At 41.5% G+C, this 18,797-nt stretch overlaps 1 protein-coding gene across 1 annotated transcript in view; it reads right to left on the bottom strand.

Annotated features, from left to right (window-relative positions):
* Window positions 1–650: 650 nt before the first annotated feature.
* LOC125642919 (pinopsin-like) overlaps window positions 651–18,797 on the bottom strand; it is a 160,420-nt gene continuing 142,273 nt past the window's right edge. The window contains exon 4 of the mRNA XM_048864875.2: window positions 651–7,468. Coding sequence (XP_048720832.2) covers window positions 7,202–7,468 — 267 coding nt within the window. The 3' untranslated portion in view covers window positions 651–7,201. The remainder of the gene's footprint in view (window positions 7,469–18,797) is intronic.

Here is an 18,797-nt window from a genome sequence, read left to right as displayed (position 1 = left end):
GACTGTACAAATAGCCATATTGGGTCACCCCAAGGGTCCACGTAGCTCAGTATTCTGTCTCTGATGGTGGTCAGTGCCAGATACTTTAGAGGGAATGAACAAAGCAGGGTTTGAGGCTCTTCTTGCTGGCAGCTTGTTCCTGTTTCTTCTTCTTGTGCTCTAGAGATGGGTTCTGTATGCCTTGGAAGACTTGCTCTCAGAACCTATAAAGCTTCATACTGGCCACATGCCCTGCAGGTATGATGATGGAAGGTCCCAGCATTGTGTGTGAAAGCACTCTGCTGCTGAAGGTGCCATTTTTCAGATGAGAGAGAAAGCTGAGGTCCTGACTGCTTGTGGTTGTTACAAATCCTGTGGCACTAGGATCGTTAGCCTTTATGTCCCTGCCAGATTATTTGGGTAATTCAGTCTGCCCACATGTAACCCCTCCTGCATGTTCAGATAAGGTATTAATTACATCCTATTCTGTGATGTTGCTGTGTGCGGTTAAACTTGTCCAAATTTCATCCAGGCGGTGGCTGATGTGATAATCATGTATAATTTGTAAAGCACTTTGACATTCTTCCAGGTAGATTACTATAAATACAAACCCTTTTTTAAACAGCAACTACTGCAAGTGACAAAACACATACTGTGTACAAAATATTTTATTCAACATACAGTCTGTATGTACAGTCTATCCAATATTTTAAATAGCTTATATGTACAGGAGGACATATTGTCTACTTTCCGGTCCAGCAACTCCCATTTAGGCTATATATTACCTTCATTTGGGTGAGCAGAACTTCAGCTGTTTATCACTAGCATGTGTCTACATAAATCTAACGGTGATGTGGCCCTTTGTTTCTGCACTGATGCTAGCTATTAAATAATAAGAGGAGGTTAATACCAGATAAATAGTGACAAAGAAAGCATACTTTGGAGATCTTGCATATTGGACAAAATTCTATTCCCACTGACAAAAAATGGGCTCTGTTCTACTGCTTGTGCTTTCAAAGGGAGTAGGATCTAGTCATCACTTTAGCTGAATACGTGACGTTCAATGCATCTCTTATCTTGTAAGAAACACCAGTTATAAAGCTTTGAAAGGCTGCTGGGCTATCTTTCTAACGCCCATAAGCAGGAATAGAGCAACACAGATGAGCAAATTCAGCATTCCAGCTGCTGTGGCCCCAGGAGTCTGATATCCACATAGATGAAGCAGGCAGACTGCGGAAGTATTTAGGGATGACAACAGTTGTAGACTGGTGGGTTTTCCACTGGACACATTGACTGACATAGGAACAAGGAAACAGCAGCTCAGAGTCCACTGGGGCTGTCAGCAGCTGCCTTGGAGTGCATGTGTGTGGCAGAAGGGCTATCTGAAAAGATCCCCGGACCATATACCCTGAGTAATTGGGCTATCTTGGGGTGGGATTTTGCCCTAACTGTGTAGCTCTTGTTTATCAACCACAAAAATGTGCAGAACAGGCATTTCTCCAACTGTCTAACCACTGCCCAGTTTGCCAAGTAGACCCACACTCTGTTAATCCAGTGTATTTTGACTTTTATAGATCAGATGTGGTTACACATTAAAAATTGACTTAAATTGGACTTGAACATATGCTTAAAATCAAACTCATGCTTTCCTGAATTGAGACCTTATGTATGGGCACCCAGTGTGGCCTTCCATAGCTACATGCTTAATGAGTGTAATGCAAAAATTCTGTACAAGAGCATGGTTCATATTAAACTGACCTGGGCATGTGCAGTGTGACGTTCAAGGGGTCATATCCCACCAGATCAAAACCAGTCTTTGCTAGAAAACTTGGAGGTGTATCTCCTCCATAAAGATGATAGTGGGGACAAATGTCACCTTCCTATTCCTAAACCTACTTTCTGCTAGAGCTATTCAAAAATGGTCAAAGGTTTTGTTTTGTTTTTGTTTAGAATGGAGAGTGTATTTTTGGTCATCCTATACTCAACAACAGCTGCAATTTCCCCTTCCCCCCACCAGTTTGCAGAAATTCTCACCTATGAGCAGTGTATAACCTATGGACAAGTTATACTGGGGAGGAAGGTTCGTACATAAATGAGGCTGATCATAAAAAAAAAAAAAAGGTTTACTTGTAGTTTCAGAGTACTGGATCCCCCAAAGACATCACTTCCATCAGCCACTTGCTGCAGAATCTTTAGATATGCAACCTTTTGAAATGGCATATGGAATTCCCGGTGTACGTACAGTAAAGTTTGTCTAAATAGAAACATCAGCTGAGATGTTCCAGGGCTTTGGAACATCTTAACTTTAATGGGAACTAAGTCACTTCTGAAAATGGCATCCTAAGAGAGTTAGCCCAATTTTCAATGGGAGTTGAACCCTTTCGTTGTTTTATTAAAATCCTATCCCATATGTCCAAACGCATTACATGGTTCTGAAAATCTCAGCTGTCACTTTAAGTCTTAACAATTGCGTGAATTTGACATAGGATGAACAAATTTCCTGCTTAATTAGCAATTTCTGTTAAAAATTAAAACACAAGTTAACATTTTTAACAGCTCGAGAACATACACTGAAGCTGAACTGTCAGAATGCGAGAAGAAATGATGGAGTCACAGGAAGTACAGAGCTCATAGTCATATGTATGCAAAAGCCATCACGAGTATGGAATAACAAAGTCAATAGCTAAGTAGAAACACATTTGACACTTAATAAAAACCATTTATAGACAAAAGTTCACGCAAAGGAAAGAGGTGCATGGAAAACTTAATGAAGAGAATTGCAATTTAAAAAGGACAAAATACCATTTAAAACATGAGCAGTATTGGCAATTAACGTACAGTATTCATTATCAGTGTGCACACATATTAACTAACAGTTTGCTTTTGACGTTTTCCCCACTTAGACTTCTTCCACTTTAAGCTGCCTTATTTTGTTGGCTCCAATTCTGTTTAAAAATACCAGGCATCATTCAAATACTTACTGATATTCTGATCCAAGAACAATAAATTATAAAAGAAATGTAATTGCAGTTTGTGTCGTTATACACATAACAAGAAGGCTCGCAATAACAAGGGTAACAAGAATACACTTAAATAGTTACAATGAAACTTTAGTTTACGTTCTACCCTCAAGATCAGGAAAAATGTGATCTAACTTGAAAGGTGACTTTTGTACAGGCCTATATATTTAAATTGGTGAATAAAAAATGGAGGAATACAGATTAAACCATCTGAACTATAAAGTAACATTGTACTGTATTTTGTCCATGTTTAAAGCTCCCCAAATAATCAGCTGTTTGCTAATATTCTCAGAACTGTACTGACATGCTACTCCACACATCCATGCTGTATCACCTGTGACAGCATGAGCAATGGAACAAACCTGCTTCTGTGCGATATTCATTTTCTGTCAGAAGCTTGCTTACCCTGCCATCAACATTACACCATCAGGGTTTCACGATCTTATGCAGTTCAACATGTTTGCTGTATTTCTGACTTCCATCAGGAGCCTAAAACCTCATTACAAGTAACAGTCTGTTGCATTGTGTAGAGCGGGAGACTGAGGAAATCAATTGTGACGCTTATCCGATAGCTTGAAAAATTTGAAAATGCATTGAGAATTATGTCAGCCTAAAGGGTAGCGGGAGAAGGAGAAATTTGAAGCTGATTTTTTAACTCTCATGCCTCTTAATAATGAACCAAGCATAAGAAAAATGCAGGCTTCTATGATGAACTTTGTGCAAAAAACAACGGAACTGAAAAAACGTTATTTCTGCCTGGGAGAATGGTGGGCTCATGGCAAAGTTAACAAGGGATGAAGCCACTCCCTGCAGCTGAGGCTGATAGGGGCTGTAAGTCGTTGCTCTCTGCTGGCTGTTTGCTGGCCTGCCGTATTTGAATTGAGTTGACAGTTTCACTCAATTTCCTAGGAGGCAAGTGAGCACATCACAAAAAAATTACACTCGCAGTTGGTGCTGGTTGACTCACTTGTTGGCAGGCTCAGCAAAGAGGCCAACGATTAAATGGACTTAGAGAACAAACAACTTTTCCTCCCTGGAGTTGTTCCCTCTGTGTCAAGGCTGGAGGTGGTTTGGGGAAGTTGGCACTGATCTCCATGCCATGTATTTTAAATGAAATTCATTTTTCATTGTTTGTACTTTTCCCAAGTAGTACATTTAATATTTAAAATTATCTGAAAAAATAGTACTTGATTGTTATAATATTCTGGTGCTCAATGTCTATACTTCCAGGGCAGACATGAAGTGCATATTTAGTTTCTTTCTTCTAAGCAATAATTGAAATTTGATGGTAGAGGACCTCTTGGGTTTCTAGCCCAGCTAGGGATGGGTATACTGTTCTGGATAAAGAAAGATTTAAAATGGACAACTTGAAATGAACCCATCTTAACCACTTTTAAAGATCAAAAATGCGTGTAATTCTTTCCTAACATTACTTATTTCTGTGTTTCTTGGTACTTCCTGATTCTGTCTGGGATAATACATGGAATTTCTGAAGTACCATGAGAGATACTTCTCTTGAAAGTTTCTGCCAAGTTTTGCAGGATCAAGAAGCTTGGGATTGTCTGGATAAAGTTCAGATGAGTATCTGAAGGCCAGTGATGCATCTCCCATTGACTTCAAAGCGTGCAACTAATGGGATGATCAGGCCCATTAGATAGTTGCTTTCCAAAATGAATCCCTGAACCTTTTTGAGTAGAGCTGGACAGGAATTTTCCACTCATGTTTTTTCAACGGAAAATAGCTTCCAAAATCAAAACTTTCCACAAGAAAACTTCATTGGCTGTGAATTTTTTCAAACTTTTTATAGGAAAATAGAAACAAAATGTTTGGTTTTGGGTTGACCCAAATCTAAACACTTTGGTTTGGGACACTTCAGCATTGAACTGCCTGAGCTGTGATAGTGTCTCATGGGAGTTGTGGTTTAGGTGTTTCATTTTCCCCCACTCTCTATGGGCTGGGTTCCCTGGCTATACTATTACTTCCATGATGCATTGTCTCCCCTCTGGCTGAATTGCCATTGTGCATCCTGGGAGATGTAGTCTGGGCAATGCACGTGGAAACTGGCATTGATGCACTGAAGTTGGTATGGCCACACTGACTTACACCAGCTTCTGAATGCCACTTTCATCTGCCTGTAGAGTATGCCAGAGGTCAGTTACATTACAGAAAACGGATTAGGAGGAAGATCCACAACATGGTATTTCCTGCTTTTCTATAGGGTATGTCTACACTGCATACTAAGCCCAAGGTTTGATACAGGTTTAAGCCCAAATCCCTCTTCTGTCCACACACCAATTAGTCTGACTTGGGTCAGCAAGCACTTGGGATCTGGGTCCTAGGAACCTGCGAAGGTGAGTGGGTGGGTCAGCGCCTGAGTCCTGCTGTGACTCTGATCCAAGCCCTGTCACTTTGCAGTGTGGATGCAGCTCAAGCCACAGACCCCAAGTCAGAAGGTTTGCATAGTGCAGCATAGATGTGTTAGCACAGCTGTAAGACCTGGCTCCAGCAATTGTAAACCCAGGTTTATAATGCAGTGTGGATGCTCAAGCATGGGTTTGGAAATACCAAGTCTACAAGTATCATTTTACACCAGCTGATGCTCTAGCCTTTTGTGGGTCCTGAAATATTCATACAAATATATATCTTTTTAAAAGTGTACTGGTGACTCCCACTCTCTAACTTAACAGTGACAGTAACAGTGACAAAGTTGAGGATTTTTTTTCCAGTAGCATAAGTTTCCTGAAACTCATTCAAAATGTTAAGTGCCATTCATTTTCACTTTGAGAAAAAGAGCATTTTTGAGTGTCTGCACTTTCAAATCTTCACATTACAGTGAACGCTGGACTGTTTGTTCCTGATAAATACTGAGCAAACTCTTCTTTGTATGGCAATATGTTTTGAACACTTTCGACTTATAAAAATCCAAGCGTTTTGAAACTGCCAAAATGGGACACTTAAGTGTCCTGAAAGAAGTTCATTGGACAGTTTATGAAAAACCAGAAACCTCCAGGTAAAATAGAGGCATATGCCGACTTATATATTGATGACTTACAAGGAAACTCTTCAACGTATTTGTGACTGTGGACTGGGATGACTAACTTCTTCCACTGGAATATGTCAACACTTGTGCCTCTTTGTAGATCGAATTACACTGAATGGTTGAAGACATGGTTGGTGTGCATCCTTCTCCCATCCTGAAAAGCCAAGAATATGCTCTCCAAAAAAGAGCTTAATTTTTACAGATCCAGGCATCAGTGCAATGATCTGCTGGATCAATCATCTTCATGCTCTGAATAAGGATGCTCTTCTGAACTCGTGCTCAGTTACACTAGTTTGAATTTATTTATAGATCCATGGCTCTGGAAAGAGGCAAGATAGATCTCTTTGCTGCCTCGTTTGCTTAAGCAAGTGAATAGATCTCTACCAGCTATCCCCACAATAACTGTAGCTTAACTTTCCCTCTTCTCCCAAAATCAGAATCCTTCATGAATCCTACAAATGTGTATTATTTTTAATAGTTTATCTAGCAAGAATTAACCTTTGGCAAATGTCCAATATGTATAGCTTAATTTCTGAGTGGCTCAAGATATTAAAAATTTATTATAATGTATGCAGGCTTGTACTGAAGAGTTAAATGAGTTTAAGATACAGTATAATCCAAAGCACGTATTTACATAATTTGAGAAAAGGACAGGCTCTGTAATACTGCTGATGTTGCATGCCAGTGTAAAATAAGTTACTCATTTGCTGGGCTTCTATTCAGTGCTGAAATATTCTGACAAATTCCAGGATGGAACACCTGACACTTATAATGGGTACAATAAGAGGCATCAGACCTCTTTCTAGCATAACAAAAATCTTTAGAATGTGTTTAAGTGTTGTGGGTTTTTTAATTTACCCCTCAACACACACACATTTTAAGAGGAGACCCTTGTTTAATTAACCACCACCCAAAGATTCTGAAATTCCATTTACCAGGATCTTCAGGAATGACAGCAACAGCTTGTTGGTGGATTGAACATACATCACTTTAAGCGGTAGGCAAATTTTCAGCAGGTGCAACACTGTGACCTCAGCTTATTACACTAAGCTTTGTGTCCATCCTTACCTACGGATTTAAACTAACAAAACCAGTTGACAGTTGTTTCTCCTGTCCACCAACACCCTCCAAATCATGTAGTATAAGTCTGTGGTTGCCTTGATTAAGCGCTATAGTGAGCTATAAGTAGCACTTCTCGTTTTGCCCTTGGGCCATTGTCCATGGTTGGCTCTGGATTCTGCAAGCTAACAGTGGCCTCCTGCCGTTCTGAGGATGGTGGTCCTGCAGATGCAGCAACAAATGTGAAGTTGTTGTCCTGTACCCTTGGTGCAGTGCGGCACACTCGGGTGGACTTTGAAGAAAACTTGTTGCTGGTGGTAAAAGATGTCCTCTTATCGCATTTCAGAAGTGCACAAAAGCACCTGTAAAACTAAGACACAAAACATAAGCAATGAATGAGAATATTATTTACTCACACCATCCTATTCTGTGTAAAACATTTCACCCAATGGTACTCCTGGGCCCTCCTTTGGGTACAGCACTTAATTTCCTAGAACAATAATGCAAAACACATTGGGTGGGTGTGATTCAACTTGGTGGTTTTTCTTTCTTCTTCTTCTTCTTTTTTTTTTTTTTACAGTAGCCATCAGAGGCCCCAGCTGAGATCAGGACCCTATTATGCTAGGGATTGTACAAAACCATTTATTGCCTTGAACAGTTTACAATCTAGGGCACCCATCCCAGCATGTAGGTGGACGGCTGTGCCTATACAAAACCCCTAGACACCATGGGTTCTGCACAAGTGCAACCGTCGGTTGTGTGCAAGATGTTGTAGGATCAACTAAGCTATGATGCAGTAGTGAGTATAAGCAATACGAAGGATCAGAAGAGGGTGGATAAGGGAAGCAAGTAAAGAAAATGCTTAACTTAGGCCATCTATGTGCACAGCTAGATTGTTCGGAGTATCCTCTCTTCCAGAGCTCTGTAGTGTTCTAGGCTCTTAGTTATTTATAGAAAGATAGAGTCCTTACTCAAAGAGCTTCCAATTTAGTTTCAGAAGTAATGTAACAGGAGGGTGAGAAACATGGCAGAAGGCAAGGGAGGAACAAAGATAAGACCAAGATCATGCCATGACTTTGATAGGGAATTTGCACATAATGGGTTTCTATTAAATATAACTGATATTTTGCATGGTTCACTATTTTCTTGTTGACAAACAGCAGAAGTGATTTACAAGGAGGAGTTTAAATAAGGAGAGGGAAGTGGCTTGGCCAACATAGAATCATAGAAATGAAGGGCTGCAAGGGGCCTTGAGGTCATCAGGTCATACATGCTCCACACATATGCATGGGAAAAGGTGCAGGGGAGGATGCGGAAAGGGGCATCAAAGCTGGAGTTGCTGCAGTTGAGGGGTTGAAGTACGGAAGGAGATTACTACAACTCATTCCTTTGCTGACTATACAGACTATTCCATTGTTTTACCTCACAAAGACCTTTACATTACAATGTCCCGTTGTCCCATTAAGGTTTTGTTAGTTGTAAAAGCCTTCATTTTTTTCAGAAATGTTCATCATCTATTTAATTACAAGTCTGAGGAAGAGCGATCATGTTGAGTGAGACAGTCCACTCCAGTAGGCTTGTGCAGTGTAATAATCTAAAGGCATGTAGGAATGTCTGTACTGTCTATCTGCCTATTACAACCTAATTCATTTCATTACAACCTAATTCTGACTAAAGAGCTGTATTCCTCAGATGGGAGAACTCATGGCTGCTAGCTTAGTAGGCTTTATTATAATGACTGTGTAATCATAAGCAAAATGCATTAATTCAACCATGGTTTAAAAGGCTGCCAGAATCTGCTAATGGTATTGGCAAATCAATCGTACTAGCCTGTGGCTGGTTTATTGAAAATATGGTGGGGCTTCAGTTAACTGAACTTCAGAGCAAGATTGTCTGTCTAACTGAATCTATTGGGGGAATAAAAAGGAAATTAGGTAGGTTGCTGGAGTTAAGCCTTCCAGACAGACTTTTTGTTAATCAAGCATCTGTTATGGAGTGGATTTTTCAGATGTTCGGCAAAAAATGGAGTGCATGGGAGATTAGAATGTGTCTATGAAGTGAGAGCTGAGGCAGTTAGTACCTATTAATTAAACAAACAATTACTCAAAACATAGCACCAGTTTGTTGGAAAATGATCATTTTAATGGGATTTTTTAAAGTCTGTAGTTCTCTATGAAATTCTGGTTTTCATTTAAAAAAAAATCAGTTTCAACCAACAGGAAAATTTTGTTGGAGAATTTTCATTTGGTCAAAAGAGCCATTTTTCATCAGAGTGTTTTCATGCTGCATTACAGAGGTCAGCTCCAAATGCTGGCCTTCTCCGCAGTTTCTATAGTAATCCCTACTAATAGCACTCCAAAGTCTGCTCCCTATAAACTAGAGATGAGTGAATTCTGAAATAGTAAATTACCCTTACGCGCACTGAAAAACTCTCAGTTGCTTCACTGTGGAATATTTCCTGTTGTTGTCTTCTTCTCCTCCCCCACCAAGGTGGGGGACAGGGTGGAATGGTGCATTGCAACTGTCACAGGGTGATTGGCCCATTTAAGAGAGTTGGTCCAGCTCACCTGTGGCTAATTAGCTACCTGAAAAAAGGTACCTGGTGTCTGAAAACCTAAACTGTGTTAGGACAAGGAGGAAAAAGAGGCAGGAAGCTGGAGGTGAGAGTTCTCTGGAGCAAGCTGTATGAGCTTCTCTTGATTTCCCCTAAGAGAGTACAAGTTGGGAGTTTCTTGGAGGGGAAGAAGATCTGGCCCAGAAGAAGAATTGGGCAGAGTTGATAGTTCAGGACTGACCGGAGCTGGGGAACTCCACCAACTGGAAGTCTTATGAGGCATCTCTTAGGTAAAGGGGAATATCTGTTTCAGCCAGGGGCAGAGGATGATTCTGGAAGAGCTTAGTAGGGGTGAAGGAGGCCTGGGGAACAGAACACTGCAGGAGCCCTGAGGTCAGAGTTGCCATGGAAGAGTTGTAAGAAATTTGGAGACAGGTTAGTGGGGGTGCAGAAGTCATGGAGTAGGGATTGTTGTTTCAGGTAACTAGATGATTTGGAGGCGTGTGCGTGTGTGTTAGGACAGGCACAGGGACAACAGATTTGGTGAACTGCTGCCTCTTTAACTTTAGGGTTTGTGAATTGTTTCAGTTTGAGGGACCTGGGAGTTGAGGCACACATTAATAAACGATGTGCCAAAACAGAGGTCCTGTTAGACTGTGAGAAGAACTGCTTTCCTTTCCTGGGTGGGTGAGATGGCTGTTGGCCTTGTCTGTGAGGAAAGGAGGGGCAACTCAGTTGCCCCTTGGGACTGAAGAAGGGGAAACTGAGGCTGGATGCACATGTTGCACCAGGTCAGCCATTTGAGGGTGTCTTGGTGGGGATGGACCCTGTGACAGAAATAACTGTCATCTCTAGATTTTTCACAATTAACCTCTCCACTCTGGTTCTTAAGACTTGTAACTTATTCAGATTAAATTATGTATTTTCAGCTGTTATGACTACAGGTCATCCACCTTGAAGTTAGTGCAAGAATCTGTGGTGAATAAAGGGAATAACTGAAGAGTTTAAGGATGTTAGAGAAGCTAAATGACTTCTTTGTATTAGTCTCCACTGCAGAGGATAATGGGGAGATGCTTTCTTTTTTCAGATAGTAGATGAAGCACTGTCGGAGATTAAGGTGTCAAAAGAGGAGGTGGTGAAACAAATTGATGAATAAAGAACAACAAGTCACCAGGACCAGTATATAGTGGGACAATTCCTTCTACTTTTTTAGAGGTATTACTGGTTCCTGCAGCATTTCCCATCAAGTATAGGGAGTATGGTTCTTGTCTTCTACTTGTACTGTAAGCCCTATAGGATAGGGACCACATTTTGTTCTGTTTGTACAGTGCCTAGTACTAAGGAGTCCTCATCCATGACTCCTAGGTCCTCATCCATGACTCCTAGGTGCTATGGGGATACAAATAAAAAACCTTCTAAAACTGGACTGAATCTCTTCGTATTTCCACTGTACATCTAAGAGTTCCAAAGGAATTTTAAGAATGAAATGGCTGAGCATCTAAGAGAATGTACAATCCATCATTTAAAAATCAACTACTGTACCAGAACACTGGTAAGGAGAAAATGCCATAGTTATGCGTTTTGAAACTCTTAGAAGTGTTTCTAGAAATTACAGAGCAGTAAGATAACTTGATTGAAATGATCACATAGAGATAACCATGGTGTGATTATTTTTTTTCCCTTAAGTAAAAGACAATCATGCCTTCTAACCTACTATACTTTTTTGTCTATGATTTTGTTGTCATATTTAAAGGAGAACCAATGAATATAATTAATGAGGGAGATTTTTCCAAGCAATTTAGGCCCCAAACTTTCATTGAAAGTCAATGGAAATTGGGTGCTTAGCTGCCTTCAGTGGCCTTTGAAAATCTCCTGCTATAAGTCCCCGACGGGGCTCTTCAAGAAACGAAGTAGTCATGGGGTGAGAGGTAAAATACTGTAATGGATTAGAAATTAGCTCAGAGAAATCAGAGTAGAAATAAATGGTCAACTTTCAGCAGGACTAAAGTTAATAGTAGGGTGCCACAAAGGCTCTGCACTTGTACCAGCATTATTTAATCCGAAAAGGGGGATGAATAACGAGGTGGCAAAACTTGCAGAAGACGCAGTCACTTCTTACTGCAGCTAGAGCTGGCCTTGAGAAACTTCAGGGGGAGTTGTCAAAGCTGGGTGAGTGGGTATTATGCTAGTGCTGAAAAAGTCATCTTTGACAAATGCACATAGAATGGAATTCTTTGAACTACTCATGCACACTGCTGGATTCTAAATAACTGTGACCACTGCGGGGAGAAGGGGTGGAGGCATGGCTGTCACTGTGGACAGGTCAATGACAGCCTGTTCAATGCAGATGATAAATTGAGTTGTGGATGTGTAGGTCATGGGACAGAACTTAGTACTGAAAATATTTAATGCCATTCTTGGAACTGATGGCATACCCTCATTGGGAATAATTTATACAGTTCAGGACATTCTCTTAAAGTTACAACAGAACTAGAAAGGGTTCAGAGACATTAAATGGCCTTAAAAAGCAACACAATTTAAAAAAGGTAAATTGTATTATTCTAGGCATAGACCAGTGGAGCTTAGTGCCTCAAACTGCTATTGAGGCTCAGAGTTTAGCAGGGTTCAGAAAAGGATTAGAGATTTATGTTTTTATAATCCACATCTCCAGTTAGATTGGATGGGATAATGGGGTTTAAGAGAGGAAACCCTCATACTTCAGAGCATGAGCCAATCACTAACTGATGGGGTGTGGGGGGGGGGGGGGTTGGAAGAAACTTTCCTTATGGGCAAGTTATTCCATAGTTGTCCATGTTGGGGGTTTCTTGGATCTTCTCCTGAAGCAGCTGGTTCTGGCCACTGTCAGAGACAGGACATGGGATTAGATGAACACGTGTTCTGGCATTGCAATTCCTATCGTGTTCCTATGTAACCATCACACTTCGTGAATCTGAGTGTCCCTGAAAAGCTACCCCTGGTGGATTTCTCTTGAATAAGGATGGTATTTTCAATCTAAGATTTTTGTCAATGCCAGGAACACTCCAATTCCTTTTCTGCAGAAAAGACCAGTTACATCAGAGTGACACCTCTGCAGCCTTGTATCTTTGAATTTCTCAAAGAATAATGGAAAGTAGATGACAACAGGGCAAGATGACAGCTTGGTGAATAGTGAAATAGTATCTTTGTACATTCTACTGAATTCCTAATCAAGTGGATTTGAATAAGCTTGCAGCCCCTCTGTCTTTCTGGAAAGAGGCATATAAGCTACACTTATATTTGTACAACTGTTTAAGGGAAGCTTCTCTTTAACAGGTGTTTACAAGGGACAGTTTAGGGCATGTCAGCACACTCTTCAGAAACCGGTCCATGCACATACAGGTGTGCAAAATTAAGATCCGTGACTAGGGGAAAGAAATTGGACTAATAAATACAGCTTCATGGAAATGTCCAAGGCCATTCTTATTCCTGTAGAGGGGCAGATGTGCAGTGTTCCCCAAACCCTGGCTAGAAGTGAGTCCCAGGATCTGAGCCAAGCTCAAACCAAGGCCCTGCTTAGGATCCCAGCTGCTCGAGTCACAGAAGAGCAGTGTCTCTGCTTTCTTTAATAACTAACAAACCCAGGCCTGTAAGGATGCAAAAATAGGCTCAAAAATGTGACCCAAAACTAAGGCTTTGTAGGCAAAAGCATCAACCCCCTAGTACAGGCAGTTTAGCTTATTCCAGTTCAGCAAAAAAAGCTATAGTGTTATGAAGTGCCTTATACGGGTACAACTGCATCCTCACTGTGGCTTTGACTGGCATAGCTCTGTTGTCAGAAAATAACACCCCTTACTGACATAGTTATGCTAGTGAAACTTAAGTGTAAACGTAAGGTTTTTCCCTACAGTCTTGGCTAGAGCTCTGGGAAGGAAGCAAATTTCACAAGACAGGCAATATGTAGCTACACTTTTCATAATTAGGACTAGCTGGAGCCCTGACAAATAGTCGATTCAGTGACTCAGACAAGGATCTACTTCCCCTTGACAGTTGCCCACACCACATGCAATTTACTGTATGGTGAGGTGAGAAAACGAATTCTAAATCTTTGCCATGATAGTCATGGCAAAGGGAACTGAATCCTCCATTGTAGTGTGTTGGTCTTGCTGCAGAAATTGTGACAGAGCATAATAACTGAAGCCACTTAGAAAACGTTTGTTTTATAGTGTCCTAAATTGTCTCCCATTGTTTATTACCTAATTATTACAAATACATGAAATGTAGATCGCTCTAATCTCCAGAGGCAAAAGGGAGGCTCACTAATGTTGTTGAATAATATGCGGTCGTTAATTGCTCCTTTGAAGAGTTTTCACAACACAAGCACTTCAAGGTCATTACCAAAATGTATTTTTGAATACAGTGTGGCTGTGCTTGGGCTCAACCCACTTAAGGTGAAGGACTAGGCCAGTCTCTTCTCACTCTCAGGAAAAAGTACAATTAATCCTCAAACAGGGAACAAAGTACATTGTATTCAATGAAACCTAACACTAAACAACTCCTTTCTGTGCCCTGCTTTCCCATTCCCCCAGAGAATGGCACACAATCAGCAGAAAGAGACTTGTGTTTGAAGTTGAGCCCAATCCTGCTCCCTTTTATGACTGGGTGTTTGGCCATTGATTTAGATAGAAGCAGGATCAGAAAGACACTTTCAAAAGACATCTTAACTGCTGTACTGTTTATAAGTGTAACTGTTTCCATAGGGAAAAATCATAGAATCATAGAATATCAGGGTTGGAAGGGACCTCAGGAGGTCATCTAGTCCAACCCCCTGCTCAAAGCAGGACCAATCCCCAATTAAATCATCCCAGCCAGGGCTTTGTCAAGCCTGACCGTAAAAACTTCTAAGGAAGGAGATTCTACCACCTCCCTAGGTAATGCGTTCCAGTGTTTCACCACCCTCCTAGTGAAGAAGTTTTTCCTAATATCCAACCTAAACCTCCCCCACTGCAACTTGAGACCATTACTCCTTGTCCTGTCCTCTTCTACCACTGAGAATAGTCTAGAACCATCCTCTCTGGAACCACCTCTCAGGTAGTTGAAAGCAGCTATCAAATCCCCTGTCATTCTTCTCTTCTGCAGACAAAACAATCCCAGTTCCCTCAGCCTCTCCTCATAAGTCATGTGTTCCAGACCCCTAATCATTTTTGTTGCCCTTCGCTGGACTCTCTCCAATTTATCCACATCCTTCTTGTAGTGTGGGGCCCAAAACTGGACACAGTACTCCAGATGAGGCCTCACCAATGTCGAATAGAGGGGAACGATCACATCCCTCAATCTGCTGGCAATGCCCCTACTTATACATCCCAAAATGCCATTGGCCTTCTTGGCAACAAGGGCACACTGCTGACTCATATCCAGCTTCTCGTCCACTGTCACCCCTAGGTCCTTTTCTGCAGAACTGCTGCCTAGCCATTCGGTCCCTAGTCTGTAGCTGTGCATTGGGTTCTTCCGTCCTAAGTGCAGGACCCTGCACTTATCCTTAGTGAACCTCATCAGATTTCTTTTCGCCCAATCCTCCAATTTGTCTAGGTCCCTCTGTATCCTATCCCTGCCCTCCGGCGTATCAACCGCTCCTCCCAGTTTAGTATCATCCGCAAATTTGCTGAGAGTGCAATCCACACCATCCTCCAGATCATTTATGAAGATATTGAACAAAACCGGCCCCAGGACCGACCCCTGGGGCACTCCACTTGACACCGGCTGCCAACTAGACATGGAGCCATTGATCACTACCCGTTGAGCCCGACAATCTAGCCAACTTTCTACCCACCTTATAGTGCATTCATCCAGCCCGTACTTCTTTAACTTGCTGACAAGAATACTGTGGGAGACCATGTCAAAAGCTTTGCTAAAGTCAAGAAACAATACATCCACTGCTTTCCCTTCATCCACAGAACCAGTAATCTCATCATAGAAGGCGATTAGATTAGTCAGGCATGACCTTCCCTTGGTGAATCCATGCTGACTGTTCCTGATCACTTTCCTCTCATGTAAGTACTTCAGGAAAAAAAAAAAGCCCTAATTTAATTTGCAAATGAGCATTCCAGAGTGCAACTCAGGTGCACCTTTTGCACTTACAAACCAGAAACCTTTACATCTATTGTCGTTGCACTTGTGGATCTTTTAAAATCTGGTACACACTTGAAATTAAGGGTATATTTATAAATAGTTTATAAGAGGTTAATAAATGATCAGTAGAAGCTGTAATGAATGGTTAACCCTGAGCTGGTGTAAACTGGAATAGCTTCATGGGTATCAATGGAACTACTCACTGACAGAAATGTTTGGAACTTCAGTTCCAACTTTTGTATTCAACTCTTAATTCAGATATGCACAGCCAGATCACACGTTTTTCAGATGCACGTACAAGGGCATAATGAATGCATCTGAACGATAAAAACTTGTATTTGTGAATAATGTATTTGACTGAAAGTCACTGTCTGAGTTAATTGACAACCCTTATTTGTACATGCAATCAATCCTTTCCCACGCAAATAAGGGCTCGCAGGATTGGGCACTAAATAATGCTCCATAATGCAGTTTGGGGCGACACAAGCCAATGTACAATGCCAAATGAGATGCTAAGGGAACAACGAATGAGCACTTTTATGGAGATGCTGGACTCGCTTAGAGTTGGTATTAAGAATGTTTGTACATTGATAGATTCCAATATTCTCATCATGCTTATGTAGGTAGGAATAATTGTATTTCCCATATAAACTGTTACTTAGTGTAAACAGCCTTGAGAAACTAAAAACTTATTTATTGATTCTTGTGTCCTTGAGCCAGTGCCTTTTCTTTGCCCAATATTTCATAAAGGGAAACAGATCATGGAAGTGTTACTCCAGCAATTGCTTGAGGTTATTCAATTATGAAGCAAACTAATGAGTTTTCTTTTTTTCAGTCGCCTGGCCCAGTTTCACAAGTGAACAGCAATAACATTTCAACAGACTGGTCTCTCTACAGTGATGGAGCTTCAATTTATGATTTTTTCCCCCCTGAAATAAGCCAAGAATTCAGCATGGAGTTTCTAGCAGCAGTCTTGACTGGGGCTCAGCAAACTGAGATTTGCCTGTGCTGTTTTGAATCTGACACAGTATGAACTGTTTTTTCAATTTCTGATTAAAATTTCTGAGTATATCCCTACATGCTGGCTTAGCCTGCCTCAGAAGATGCTCAGATGCTAAGGTAATGAGTGCAGTACAGGCATCTGGATAGCATACATTGATAGAGCTCTCATCTGTGGTTAATGAGCACCTGATATATATCTTAATATAACTTCTTAGACACCTCACGTGGTCCCAGAGTATTCTGTGCTACAGAAACATACCATCTTCAGGACCAGATTATCTCACCTTTGTGCAGGTGCACTGAAAGGTTGGGAGACAAAGGGCTACAGCCCTATATGATCCACAAGAGTCAGGCACGGTTATGGTCCCTGTGTACACTCAGTCTTCCTTGCGGCACAAGCCACCTGCAGAGAGGCAGGGATGTTGCCCCATCTCTGACTGAAGCAGTGATGGAAGAGCTGGCCAGATATGCTAGATGGAACATGCCACTCCAATGTACAGGATGATGCTGGAGGCACACTTCCTCTGTGCTCCCTGGACCTCCATATGAGAATGTCTCCAGGTAGCACAATTCTTCTGATAGCTCCTCCAGGTCAAGCCAGAGTCTTCAAAGCACAATCTGCCCCGGGCCTCTCTTGTGCCATGCCACCAGCCCTTATTCAGGGATGGAAGTGAAACCAAGGGGGCAGTATCAAAGGGCATATTTTGAAAGTGACATAGTTCACCATGAAGAAGCAATCACATTTACATGGACATTACCTTGCATTATATACTAGTATCTTGAGATGCTGGCTTCAGCATGTGCTGCCACGGTGGAGGATTTTACTTTTTGGCAATATGAGCATATGGGACTACGTTCTTTCCTTTATAATGTTTAGTATGTCATGATTGCTATGGACCTGTGTCTGCAAACAATATCATTAGGAGTTTACCCATTGACTCCAGTGGAAACAGAACTAGTTTCCTTAGATAATCATTTTTATATCATTTGTGTCACTCTAATATTCATTGTCCATTTGATGCTATTCCCCCGGATTTCCCCTTGATAGCTCTCATTTTGTCATGATGGGGCCAGAGCAGTCTGATCTAGTGGTCAGAGCAGGAGTCTGTAGTCAGGCCGGGTCAGATACCAGGCAAGCCAGAAAGCCAGAGTCCAACGCAAGTCAGAGGGCAAAACTGAGAGTCGGGTGTCAGGAGGCAGGTAGGGTCAGGTGACCAGGAGAGCGGTAGCAAGGATCAGGTATTGCAGAGGAAGCAGTCCTAAGCAGGGAAATCCCAGTTGCATGGACAACTTCCTGGTCCTGTGCTGGGTTTATATGGAAGTGGTGAACTAATCAGGACCCTGACTCTTCTGCCGGTGGGATTCCAGGACTGGAATGCTCTGTCAGGGTTCAGCTTCTATTTTGGCAACTGTTAGCAGGGCCCTGGGTACCAGGTTGGAACTTGCTAGCTCCTAAGAGCTCTGTGGACCCCCAGTTCCTGACACATCTCCATTATTTCTCATTTTCACTTGCTTCTGTATAGTGGCTGTCACCTTCTTCCAGTGTGTGAGAGAACATGCTTTGTCTTATTTTTCTGTGTGCTCTTGCTGAGAGCTTTTGAAGCTACGGCCATCTAGGTGTAGAACCCTTTGAAATATGTGGTGTATTAACTCCAATGATGGAGAAAAATCTTTCTGCCAGACCACTTTGTGGAGATATGGTACTATTCCTCAGCCTAATCATTTCTAACTGTGGTTTGAGCTGCATGGATAGGTGTGGATATCTGACTTTTAATTTTGTATTAAACTTCATTGAAACTTTATGTAACTTCAATATGAATAATTGCCTTGGGAAATTCTGGGGCTGAACTGTTCACACATGTGGATTTGCCTAGCTAAATGTCTATCCAAGTATTGGAAGTCATTAGGGGAAACTGAGGCCTATCTCAAATGTGGTTTGGAGTTTTTTAAGACTAATGACTAGTCATGCAAGACTGGAAGGAGGTAATCGGTGAGGAAACTGTTTGTTGTCTCTTACCTGATATAAGCTGGGATGAAG

This window comes from Caretta caretta, chromosome 9 (assembly GCF_965140235.1).
Source record: "Caretta caretta isolate rCarCar2 chromosome 9, rCarCar1.hap1, whole genome shotgun sequence".
In the NCBI taxonomy this organism is placed as follows: domain Eukaryota; kingdom Metazoa; phylum Chordata; order Testudines; family Cheloniidae; genus Caretta; species Caretta caretta.
This window is presented reverse-complemented; position numbering and strand designations above follow the sequence as displayed.